Below are 11,856 nucleotides of genomic sequence, written 5' to 3' on the forward strand. Positions count from 1 at the left end.
TACCTACCTACCTACCTACCTACCTACCTACCTACCTACCTACCTACCTACCTACCTACCTACCTACCTACCTACCTAACCCTAACCCTAACCCTAACCCTAACCCTAACCCTAACCCTAACCCTAACCCTAACCCTAACCCTAGTTGATGCCTCGTCAACCCTAGCTGATGCCTCATCAACCCTGCGTCACACCCCATCGTAGTTCTGTGAAACCACTCCACTTGCCACTCACTGCCCCCTTGCCACCCCTACCCATCCCATGCATGACCCATATCCACATTCCCACCCACCCCACCATATTCATCCTCCACCCTACCGTGTGAATGGCTGTTCATGGGCGTCGATTGAGTCTTTGATGCTGATCGACAATCTCCATCCCCCATTGACACTTGCCCGTGTCACTCGTTCGGGTTCGCATGTGCGGGTTGTTGTTTGACATGAATGTCATTCAACATTTTCATGATTCGCCACTCGTCACTCGCTCGATTGTTTGACATCGAATTGATTGTTTTGATCATTGTCAATTGATGATTCGTTTCTTTCCGTTTCTTTTCTTGTTGGCTGACCATGATCTTCGTTGTTTGCCGTTCATGTTTCCACATGCTTTGTTGTTGCTATTGTCTGCCTTCATGCTCTGCTTTGGTTACTTTTGCCTTTGATGGTTGACTACAACCGACATGCATTCTCATTGATCATTCCTTTCGCTCTTGTTGTTGCTTTGTATCATTCCCTGTCATGCTTCAATTGTTCTTGACTCTCCTGTTCTCTTCGACCTTGACTTCAATATCCACCATCGGGCCTTGCTCTCTACACTATCGATTCTCATCTTTGTTGTCGTTTGTCATGGTCAATAGTTGTGCATGCAATGTATTTCGTGTTGACCCTGTTGTGTCGTGGTTATGGTTGATCTGCAGATCTGATCGATCAACCGTGCCCTGCCTCATCGACCTCAACGTCACCCGAATTCGTCCTATTGCCTGCTAGCTTTGTCCAGTCCCTGTTGGCTTACTTTTACGTGTGCTGTGCAAGCCATGTATGATCTTTGGTTGTTGTTGTGGACGTCATTGCCTCGTTTGATGCCCGTTCCGGCTTTTCTTCAATTAATTCAACGTTCAACTCAATTAACGTCCGCCGCCTTCCCTCTGCCGGCCAAGTACCCGCCGCCCCTATCGCCCACACCCCACACACACCCATCAGCCGTATCATACTCACCGTCATCAATGCTCAAGCCCAGTCGCCATACCCACCACCCCTTCGCCCGTCACGACCCCACGTCACGACCCCCCTCATCGCCCCCTACCATACTCATCACCATCCGTCACCACCAACCACCACCCCCACCCCCCTACTCCACCACCATCACTATCATTGCAGCGACAACCACCACCCTCATTCCGTGGCCATCGCCACCACCATCCCATCGCGCACTCGGCTTCCTCTTCCTCCTCATCCTCCTCGTCTTCCCGCTCTACGTCACCTCCATCCTCATCGCCGACCCCGACACCCACACTCCTCAACCATCACAAGTCATACTGCCCAATCTCCAACCAACAGTATTCTCAAGCCACCCAGTTCCGACCCAGCGCACTCTGCTGCCCCTGCCTCGCCGACCACCAGCCGCCCAGCCGTCGCCCGCTCGCCCGATGAGCCCACCTTCATCACCACCCAGCTCCCACCGACCACTAGCTACGCTACCCACGACCTCACCCAATGTCATCACACACCTCACACTATCACCAGTACCAATATCGCTGTCACCTATACCCATTGACCTCGGCTCACTTGCGCAGCCACTTGTTTGCCCTAGGTGGTTGAGCACGCCCTCGACCGTCCGACCCCGCACACGCCCCCCACCACACTCATTGCAAGATATGGCCAATCTGATTTCACTAATACTCTACTACATATCCACACTACCCCCTTGCACAGTCTACAATCCACAGCTGCAGTATTCCGGAATCCGAGTTCTGCCACCCGAGGCCCAAGTTGTTGGCCCTGTGTCCCTTTCAAGGTGCTGACCCCCCTGCCGCGGGCCCATATCCGACCCCCACTCCCCACCATCTTCACCCACAACCACCACACCCACACCACACCTGCCTACGATCACTACAACCTAATCCATCCAATCCCTGCCCGCGTGGACGAACCTCAGCCGACACCAGCCCGTCAACAGCAGCGCTGCCGGCCGCCATGGATGGGCTGCTACCTGCGACCGCCCCTGCCGCTTGCTACGTTTTGCAGCTGCATCCACCACACCACCTCAAATGCACGCGCTGAAAGCCGCGATGCCATGTGGAAGAGGTTGAAGACAAAGATTTATCCAAGGAGGTCCTTAAAGTATGCCTTGGCCCGTGCAAACTCCTTCTGGAGCTGGTCAAAGTTGGTGGCCACGCCGCCGGCGTCGCCGGCCTTGGAGGCCGCCTCGGTCGCCCGTGCCGCCTTGAGCATCGCGTCTGCCCCGACGTTGCCGCACGACGATCCAATGTAATGTGCATGGGTATAGGTAGCCTCGTGATCGCCCGCAGACCTGCCCTCACGCCACCGGCCTCCAACATCACGTCAGTCTATACACATCATAATCGCCCTCCCCATCCCTCCTCCCCTCATAACGTACACGGATGCTGACAGCTCAGGCATGCGCTCCTCGACCGTCTCGATAAACAGATCCGCGCACTCTTTCACAAACTCGACATCGTCCTCGGCAGCCATGTACAGCTGCCACACCAGCGTGAGTTGCTCTCTGTCCCGCACCCCAACCACCCCCCGCACGCGCTGCATGCACCCACCCACCACAACCCCACCACAAGCAATCATCCCCAACTCGAGGTCGCCCCTCACGCCATGCGCCTGGCTTGAGCACACCATCAACGATAACAGTCTCAGCAAAGTGACTCTGTTCTTCTCCTTCCCCCCTTCAGCTGCCCAGCTAGTCACGCCCCCCCCCCCCACCAGCCCAACCTGCCAGCAAACAACCAGTCCTCCCCACGTACCTGCGACAGCAGCTCGTGGGAGATAAAGTCGGGCACATCATCAGGTCCAGGACACGCCATGCTTGTTCCACACACGAGGTCGGCAGAGAGGTATTACCTGCCCTTTCCTCGACTCTCGACAGCCTGCCATTGCTGTTCGTTTGTTCGGCCGAACTACGGCCATTGTTCCGCTCTTGCCTCACCAGCCAATAGCCAATTCCGCACCATTGACTAGCCCCAAACGCCAACCATTGCTAGCTCGACTCGTCTCCTTCGGGCAATCGGATCCCAGGGCGTTTACACCACTGCGGACTACACAGTCGCACTCGACATGACAAAAGCCACAAATTGAAGCCCAATGCGGTGCTCCTCGATCTCGTTGCTGCTCCTGCCTCACTGCCCTCACCATCGCCACCAGCATCATCGTCCCCACAGTCCGATCGATCGACCGGCTGAATCACCGACTGACCGACCACCTACCCCCCACCCCACCCCACCCCCACGCCCACCCCCACCCCCCACCCACCCCTTCCCCCCCCTCCCTTCCCACAACCAACCTCACCTCGCCACCACCACCTCCAACCCCACCTCTTTCCGCAACTCCTCACAACCCACCTACCCCACCCCCTCCTCCAGGCCGCCGCACTGTAGCGTCGCCTCCCCTCGCCCCCCCCCCCCCCCCCCTTCCACACACACACACGCATACATACATACACATACATATATGTCAACCGGGCTCACTCCACACCCGCCGCCACCACGGATCCGCACGCCTCCGTACCCTGTACCCCCCGTCCCGGCGAGGTTGTCGGACCCGCCGCCGCCGCCGCCGCCGGTAGCGGCAGCGTACCCGGCACCGCCGCTCCCGCCCGGCCCGCCGCCGGCAGCCCAGCAGCCTCCACTCCCACCCGGCCCGCCGCCGCCGACGTCGTCATCGGCAGCGCCAGCCTCGGCTGGTGGTAAGGCGTTGTCGGTACCCGCAAGCTCGCAGAGCCCCACCATGGTTGCTTCGACCAAACCGATCTTCACTTCGAGCAAGAAAGCTGCGATGTGGGGCTCGCGCTCGGTCGACGTCTTCCAGAAGGAGCGCCACGTGGGCGAGGGCACCTTTGGCATGGTCTATCTTGCCACCGACAAGGCTACCGGCGAGCGCGTTGCGCTCAAGAAGGTCCGCACCGAGTCTGAGCGCCAAGGCTTCCCCATCACCGCCATTCGCGAGATCAAGATCCTCAAGGGCCTCAATCATCCCAACGTGGTCTCGCTCAAAGAAGTCGTCATGTCCGACCTTGGCACCGTCTACCTTGTCTTTGAGTATGCGTCAAGTGATCTTGTTGGCATTCTGGACAACCCGGAGATCCCTGCGCTCACGCTGGCCCAGATCAAGACGTACCTCAAGCAGACGCTCGAGGGTCTGTACTACGTCCACGCGCAGAAGATCATGCATCGCGACATCAAGGCTGCCAACTTGCTTGTCCACGACGGTGTGCTCAAACTTGCTGACTTTGGCCTCGCCAAGCCCATCGACCGCAACGCCGACGGCTTCACCAACCAGGTCGTCACTCTCTGGTACCGAGCCCCAGAGATTCTGCTCGGCGAGCGCATGTATGGTCTGCCCATCGACATTTGGTCCGTCGGATGCATCATGGTCGAGCTCCTCACTGGCCGCGCCTTCCTACCGGGCAAGGACGAGGCCCACCAGGTCGATCTCATCTGCCGCCAGCTCGGCACCCCGACCGAGGCCACCTGGCCCGGCTGCACCAGGCTCCCGCGCTTCGCAACCCTCGTCAAGAACAAGTACCCGCCCATGATTGCCCGCACCCTTAAGGATCTCCAGCCTGATGCCTACGACCTCGTCACGAAGCTCCTGTCTCTTGATCCCGCCAAGCGCCCAACCGCCCAGGAGGCGCTCGAGCACAAGTTCTTCTTCAACAAGCCTCGCCCGCTCAAGCCGGAAAATATGCCCAAGTTTACCTCGCATGAGCTTGACGCCAAGGAAATCCGCAAGAAGATGCGCGCCGAGCAGGCTGTCGGCGCAAAGCGCGCTGCCGCCGCCGCCGCTGCTGGTGCAGACCACCCCTCGAAGCGCTCGCGCAACCTGTACAACCAGCCTGTCCACCGCCACCAGCACGGCGGACCACAGCGAGGTAACTCGGGCCCACGCCGCCACCACCACCCCTATCCGCACCAGCGCCGCGGCGACCGTGACCGCCGCGGTGGTGGTTCCTACGATCGCGGTGATCGCAACCGTGACCGCGACCGCAACCGTGACCGCGGCCCGCCGCCGGGCCCACCGCGTGCTCGCGGCCCGCCGCCGGGCCCACCCGCCCCGCAGCAGCGCCATCACCACCCGGGCGCCGCCCGCCGTGGCGGCCCGCCGCAGCGCCACCGCCACCCGGGCTTCAACCGTCAGCGCCGCCCAAACCGCCCGCCGCCCAAGTCCGCTGCCAAGAACGGGTCGTCCGGCCGCGGTGGGGCCGGCCCCGCCGCCGGCAAGTAACCGCCATGTAGCTCCCCGCATCGCTGGCCTTTCGCTTATGAACCCACCCTTACTCACATAAGCATCTTGCCTATCTTCATACGTGAGCTACCCTCCCCTCCCTCTCAGCGCCGCGCCCTGATCCGGGTCTGCACCCAGGCCGGCGGTCCTGGCGGTGGTGGTGGCGGCGGGAGGTGCGCTGCCGGTGCGTTAGCGGTAATCTCACGAGTGCGAACAGAGCGCCGAACCGGCGCCACAGTGGCGACATCAATCGGGGTATACGTCGCCTGCGCGGTCGAAACATACGGCGACGACGCCTGTGCCCGTGCCGCTGCTGCTCTCCGCAGCCTGCTCGTCCGCTGCGCCACCACGCCGCTAAGCGGGAGCGCCTGGGTGTGGGGCGCGTTGAGGACGTCGGACACCGAGAGCTTCTCTCCTAGTGTCAGCATGTTGATCGTCGCGGTCTCCATCTCCTGCGGCTGCGTTGGCAGCTCGCCTCCCGAGTGGCCAAAGAACAGATGCGGCGGGAGCGACTGATGCGCCCGGGTGGTGACCACAGCCAACGACGGGTCTGCCTGGCCGCCTCTCGCAGCACTGTGGTCCGTGTACGAGGCCATAAACTCGCTCTCAGGCGGCACAGCAGCCTCCACTGCACCAGTGCCCGAAGCAACCTGGCCCGCTCCACTTGCACTCTCCTTGCACCTGTTCTCATACCAATTCCCCACAAGCACCCCGTCCTTGTACGTCGCCATGCTTGCTGTCTGCCTAAACCCGCAAGCCAACCGTTGACAAGTGGCAGACCAATCGACCCAAAGCCAAAGCCAGTGCCAAAGCCAAAGCCAATCATTTCGCTCACTTGGCGCCACACCCAACCTCACCCTCACCCACCCTCACACACACACACACACACACACTCTCTCTCTCTCTCTCTCTCTCTCTCTCTCTCTCTCGCTGTCCATACATCACATGACTGCCGTCTCTCCTCTCGATGCAGAGCGTTTGGTCTCGTCCCTCGGAATCCACTCTATCACCGCCGTGGGCTCGCCCGAGTACGCGACCCTTCCCTCCTCCGTCCTCCCGCCCTCCCTCCTCCCCCCCCCCCCCTTACTTGCGGCTCACGCTACACTCGTAGATGGATGCGACAGCGCGAGACGGTGGAACGCCTCAACATGCAGGCGCATCAGTCTGCGGCTGCCAACTCGGACGAGTTTGTGACAGAGGCCTTTATCACGCTGGAGCAGGTCTCCGTCCTCGTTCACGAGCTGGTGGTGGCCGAGGTCTGGGCCGACTCGGTCCTGCCCGAGGTCATTGCTGCTGCGCGCGAGATAGACGATACAACGAGTGCAGACGGCAACACCTCAACGGTCAAGCCGTACTTGGTCGTCTTTCACCAGGCTACCCTCGCCAATCTCCTCGAGATCCTGCTGTTCTCACAGGCGGCCGCACTCTCGCTGACCGAGGAGGCACTCATCGAGCTCGCCGACTGGTGCATGCGCAAGCTGGCGTGGCTCAACTCGGCAGAGGCGAGCAACCACGGGCCAGAGGTCCCTGTCACCTCAGCAGACGAGCTTCTTGCTGAGGATCCGTGGGCGACACTCGCCAAGCAGGCGGCCAAGGTCCAGTTTGACGTCGCCGTCATCTCGGTCACCCTCCTCCGCTACCTCTCGCAGTATGTGACTGACCTGCCTGTCGCCCTCTCATCGCGGCTGATGCGGGTCCATGATGCCCCGCTCTCGCTTGTGCCGCTCATCCACTCCCCGCCCTGGGTCACGTCCGCGCCGGTCAAAACCAAGAAGGGTAAGACCAAGATCAAGCTCCACAAGTACATCGACGGCAGCTGGCGCCCGCTCTCGTCCGGCGATGTTGCGCTCCTTTCAAAGACCGAGATCCAGGTCTGGCTCACGCTGTACAACCTGCTCATGGAGCCGTCGCTGAGGTCGGCGTACGCGTTCAACTCGTCCAAAAACTCGGTCCTCACTTCGCTCACCGGCGCCCTCACCCAGCCGGTTCTGGACCAGATCCCGATACTCGCCCCGTTTGCGCGCTTCCTCCACGAGCTCACGCTCTCGACGCCGCCTGCCGCCACTGCTACGCCCCGTCGCTGTTTTGGAGACGGTAGCAGTCATGCGGAACCACGTGCTCTCCGAGCTTGGCGACCAGCCTGCACTGCTTGCGCAGGCCTTTGTCGACGCCATGATCGACGACTCGCCCGACACCATCGCCGCCTACATGTCTGGCCTGGCTGACACCTACTCGCTCGACAATCTCGAGGACGTACTTGACCCGCCACGCTGCGTTGTCTGCGGCGACGACGCCGTCAACCGCTGCTCCCGCTGCAAGGCCGAGTGGTACTGCGGCCGCGAGTGCCAGGTCGCTGCCTGGAAGGACCACAAGCCGCTCTGCGACCTCATCGCCTCTGCCGTCACCCCGCAGTAGTTGCCTTCAATTGACGCTCACCTGCGGGCCATTGCTCTCGACGCGCTCGCCAGCACCCCCGCTGCCAGCGTCGACGTCGCGCGCAGACGACGCTGCAGGCGCAGGCTCGGACCGCGCCGTCATCGAGCCATGTGAGCCGCCGTCGTCGGAAGGCCGGCTGAGAGCCGACGCGTGGTTCACGCTTCCGCGCGGCGATGCCCGCCCGGGACTACGCTCCGGACTAAAGTTGAAGAACCCGCTGTGGGCGTCAGCAGACGCGCCGGTCGTTGTCACCGGGCGCGGGTTGCGGAGCTCGTTGGTCACCGCCGGCTCGTATGGCGAGCCGACAGCAGCGAGCGCAAGCCGCGGAATGCGCTCGTCGCGCTGCCGGTCGGCCTTACGAGCGAGCTTGCGGTGCTTCCGCCGCATATCGCGGAGGTGGTCCTCCTCGTGCGAGTGATACGAGCCCGTGTACGAGCCTGACGAGATGGAGTCGACATCGTAGTGCGACGCCGGGCCAACTCGCGACACCCGCTCGCGCGAGCTCGACCGCTGCCGCGGCTTGGTCCGTGGCGCAGTGGCTCGTGACTGCGACTTGGACCGCGACCGCTGGCTTGGCGAGAGCGACGCCGTCGACATGCCCGTCGCCGGCCCGCGCCGCCGAATCGGCGACGCCAGCCGTCCGTCGTGCACGTGCGAGGTCGAGACCGATGTTGCGAGCGCGCTCGGCGTCTCGGCGTAGCGGATGCTCTGAGGGACATGGCTTTGTGATGCAGCATGCGCCAACGACGAGCGACGGCCGCTGCCAGCCCCGCCTACGCTCTGCGTCATGCCGTACGGAGATCGGGCTTCTGACGGAATTGTCCGCCCGGTTGCGCGCATAAACTCATGATACGGCCGGTACATAACCGGCGAGCCCGCGCTGCCGGTACCTGCACCCGCGCCCGCGCCTGCGCCCGCGCCCGCGCCTGCGCCGCCTGGAATCACAACCGGTGGTGGAGGTGTCTTCCGCCGCTTGGCCTCCTGGATCGAGCCCGGCGTCGAGCCGGCCAGCAGCGGCGTCGACTCTGAGTGCGGGAGCGGACCAGTGAATTTCGACCGCGGCGTGTGGTGCGCCGAGTGGATGGGCGAGACAGGGACCGACTGGCTGCCGACGGCGTCGGCCGACGCAGGATCGGGCAGGGCAAGGAGGTCGTCGCCGCGGCTGTTGTTGTTTCGCGACCGCATGCGCTTGACCGCTTGCTTGGAGCGGCGGATGAGCGAGGTGATAGTGAGTGACTTGAACGCGCGCATGACTGGCTCGGTCGTGCCTGGGTGGAACGGGAGCGGGATGTCGTGGACTGCGCGAAAGTTGCCGCAGTTGCTCACATGCTCGTTCTCAAGCCGGAAGATGATCCACTGCGTCCGCCGCAGGATCTCGATAAAGGCAAGGAGGAAGACAAAGAGGTTCGGGTTGAACGCCGTTGTGATGGGCACCGTCACAATGGTGAGCATCCACACAAACCGGCCGATGAGGTTGGTGAAAATGGCAAAGTAGAGCCAACTCGGCGAGATGTGGAAGGCCGTCCGCAGCTTGAGCCGCCCGCCGGAGAACTGGACCAGGCCCCAATCCATAACCACGTCCCACAGGTACTTGTACGTGGCGGCAAGGGCGAGAAGGACAACCCAGAGCACTTTTTGTGTCGACCAGTCGCCGAGCGCCGAGTGGTAGCGCTGGAAGAGGCCGCCATAGGTGACCGCGGTGAAGCCGACCGCATACTTGAGCGCGTTGAAGAGATGCTCGATCTGCCGCTGATCGTTGAACCGCCGGAGGCACTGCATCATCCGCCAGAACATGGGCAGGCCGGTGAGGACCGGGAGCGCGTACAGCTTGTTGTTCTTCTGGCATGTGTCGTACACGTTCGACTCCCACGAGCCGGTCACGTAGAAGCACACCGTGTACTCGAGGTCGTAGAGGACCTTGACCAGCGACGTGAGGATATCGCCGATGAGAAAGTCGGAGAATCGGATCTCGCCAAACGGCGCAACGCTGACGTGAAGCAGCCGCCAGAACATCCACTTGCGCGTGTGGCGGTAGAGAATGTCAAACGGACAAAGACGGCCCGAGAAGAAGGACCAGCATGAGCATCGGGTACCAGTGCGGCGAGAGGAACGAGATCGGGTTGAACCCGGACCGGATCGAGGTGAGGAACATGGTGAAGAACGAGAGCCACACTACCGAGAGCATAGAGGCGAACCGAAGGAGCTCAGAGAGCGTCATGGTGTGCCGCGGCGAGAGCTCCATGATGAACGCGTAGTTGACTCGCTTTTCTCAAAGACCCACACCACAAAGGCCCAGCACCAGACTGTGAGGATGAGAAGCGACGTGCATCGGAAGATGGGCAGCGATGCAAAGAATGCGTCCTGATTCCAGTGCGCTTGCGACTGGTTCACCGTCACAATGAGAATGAGCTGCCAGACGAGCGGAATGCACATGCCCATAAAGAGGCCGAGCGAGTAGACATCGCGGAACGACTTGCGCGGCGCCTGCCGGCGGGCTGTCAGGTGCCGCCGCGCCCGTTCGAGGTTGTTCTCGGTAAAGAGCGCGCCGTAGATGTGGACAATGTCCTCGGCAATGACCTGGAGGTGCGCCGCCCGCGCGTGGAACGCCATCTGCTCCACCGTGTCCATGTACTTGTGCCACACGGCGATGCCGGTGAACCGGTCGTGCTTTCGGGTCAGTTTGTAGATACCGGTGTAGTTGAGCGTGGCGTAGTTGTACAGCAGGAGGAAGCCGCGGTACACCTCAATGTACGCCAGCTTGAGGGAATGGACGTCGTTGACGTCCGTCGGCGTCTCGTCAGACATGACAATTTCCGACACAAGCGTGATCTCCTTGAGCCGCTCGATGTACTTGCGCTCACGAGCCACAAAAAGGCGTTGATCATCTCGACGTCGTCCTTGAGCATGCTGAAAAAGGCCTTGTGCTCCTTACGGATGGCCTCGGCCATCGAGAACCGCTCGGACGCGTCGACCCGCGCGTCCGACAAGTACTGTCGGTACGACGCCAGGAGTGCCGCCTGTGCGCTCTCAGTCCGCCCTGTCCCGGCCGGCGTACCCGTGCTTGCGCCAGAGTCTTCCGGTGGAATGAACGAGACCCGGCGCTCCGGAGGCTCGCCGCTCTCGCTCTCTTCGGCTCCGCTCGCCAGCCGCAGCCGCGCCGCGGCAAGCTCGGCCGACGGCAGCGACTCGGGCGGAAAGGCATCCCGCGGGCTCTTCTCGCCGGTGCTCTCAAGATCAGAGAGGATCTGGAAGTCTGTCGGCGGTGGCCGATAGAGCGACGATCCAGGCCGCTGCTCGTCATCCCCGCCCTCCCACAACCCGTTGTCGATCTCTGGCAGCTCGGGCGGATCAAAGGTGACCGAGAGCAAGTGGCCGGCTGCGTCCATGTCGTTCAGTGACTTTTTGATGAGCTTGAGCTGATTCTTCAGCTCATCGTACTGCACATACTTGCTCTTCCACTGCCGACCCCGACCCGTTCCCCATCAGCGGCAGCCCGTCCGCCACACGCCACCACCACCGATCGAACTATCGTGAGTGTCATCCCAACTTCCTCCTCTTCCTCCACATCATCATCCCCACCTCGACCACACTGCCTACCTCTTCGATGGTGTTGGCCTTGAGATGAAGGCCAAACTTGACCATGGCCTAAACCACGAGGACAACGACGAGCACCAGGAGGAGGACCAGCAGCAACAGAAGCGACAGCAACACACACCACAAGGACAAGCGCCAACCACCCACGGCCTTGGATAGACGGGGGGGGATGGGATGCACTGCCACGTGGAGTGTGGCGTCGTGGTCGTGATGAGGAACGGCGAAGGGGGAGGGGGAGGGGGGGGACAGAGACTTGGTGGAGTCGGTCTGCCGTCGGATGTGGTGACTCGTCACCGGTGGTGGGGCGGCCGGCGGCCGGCGGGGCGGAGGGTGAGAGGGGGGGCCAGCTATTGCGATC

General features: G+C 61.9%; 5 protein-coding genes across 5 annotated transcripts; 2 read left to right on the forward strand and 3 right to left on the reverse strand.

Moving 5' to 3' along the window:
* Nucleotides 1-2,318: 2,318 nt before the first annotated feature.
* AMSG_11393 (uncharacterized protein) lies at nucleotides 2,319-2,711 on the reverse strand (the record flags this gene model as incomplete). The annotated part of the gene is made up of 2 exons (XM_013897245.1): nucleotides 2,319-2,529; nucleotides 2,617-2,711. 2 exons carry the CDS (start codon nucleotides 2,709-2,711, stop codon nucleotides 2,319-2,321), a joined length of 306 nt encoding a protein of 101 aa, XP_013752699.1.
* Nucleotides 2,712-3,695: 984 nt separating this feature from the next.
* AMSG_11394 (CMGC/CDK protein kinase) lies at nucleotides 3,696-5,468 on the forward strand (the record flags this gene model as incomplete). The annotated part of the gene is made up of 2 exons (XM_013897246.1): nucleotides 3,696-5,081; nucleotides 5,160-5,468. 2 exons carry the CDS (start codon nucleotides 3,696-3,698, stop codon nucleotides 5,466-5,468), a joined length of 1,695 nt encoding a protein of 564 aa, XP_013752700.1.
* Nucleotides 5,469-5,572: 104 nt separating this feature from the next.
* Nucleotides 5,573-6,294, reverse strand: AMSG_11395 (uncharacterized protein; the record flags this gene model as incomplete). Its single annotated transcript, XM_013897247.1, has 2 exons — nucleotides 5,573-6,208; nucleotides 6,238-6,294. 2 exons carry the CDS (start codon nucleotides 6,292-6,294, stop codon nucleotides 5,573-5,575), a joined length of 693 nt encoding a protein of 230 aa, XP_013752701.1.
* Nucleotides 6,295-6,616: 322 nt separating this feature from the next.
* Nucleotides 6,617-7,944, forward strand: AMSG_11396 (zinc finger MYND domain-containing protein 10; the record flags this gene model as incomplete). Its single annotated transcript, XM_013897248.1, has 2 exons — nucleotides 6,617-7,544; nucleotides 7,567-7,944. The coding sequence occupies 2 exons, from the start codon at nucleotides 6,617-6,619 to the stop codon at nucleotides 7,881-7,883; spliced, it is 1,245 nt and encodes a 414-aa protein (XP_013752702.1). The 3' UTR covers nucleotides 7,884-7,944.
* AMSG_11397 (SPX and EXS domain-containing protein 1) lies at nucleotides 7,890-11,631 on the reverse strand (the record flags this gene model as incomplete). Its single annotated transcript, XM_013897249.1, has 5 exons — nucleotides 11,502-11,631; nucleotides 10,796-11,362; nucleotides 10,209-10,760; nucleotides 9,962-10,167; nucleotides 7,890-9,891 (listed from the first exon to the last, which is right to left on the reverse strand). Exons 1-5 carry the CDS (start codon nucleotides 11,544-11,546, stop codon nucleotides 7,890-7,892), a joined length of 3,372 nt encoding a protein of 1,123 aa, XP_013752703.1. The 5' UTR covers nucleotides 11,547-11,631.
* Between the last annotated feature and the right edge of the window lie 225 nt (nucleotides 11,632-11,856).

This window comes from Thecamonas trahens, assembly GCF_000142905.1.
Source record: "Thecamonas trahens ATCC 50062 unplaced genomic scaffold supercont1.78, whole genome shotgun sequence".
Taxonomy (NCBI): domain Eukaryota; order Apusomonadida; family Apusomonadidae; genus Thecamonas; species Thecamonas trahens.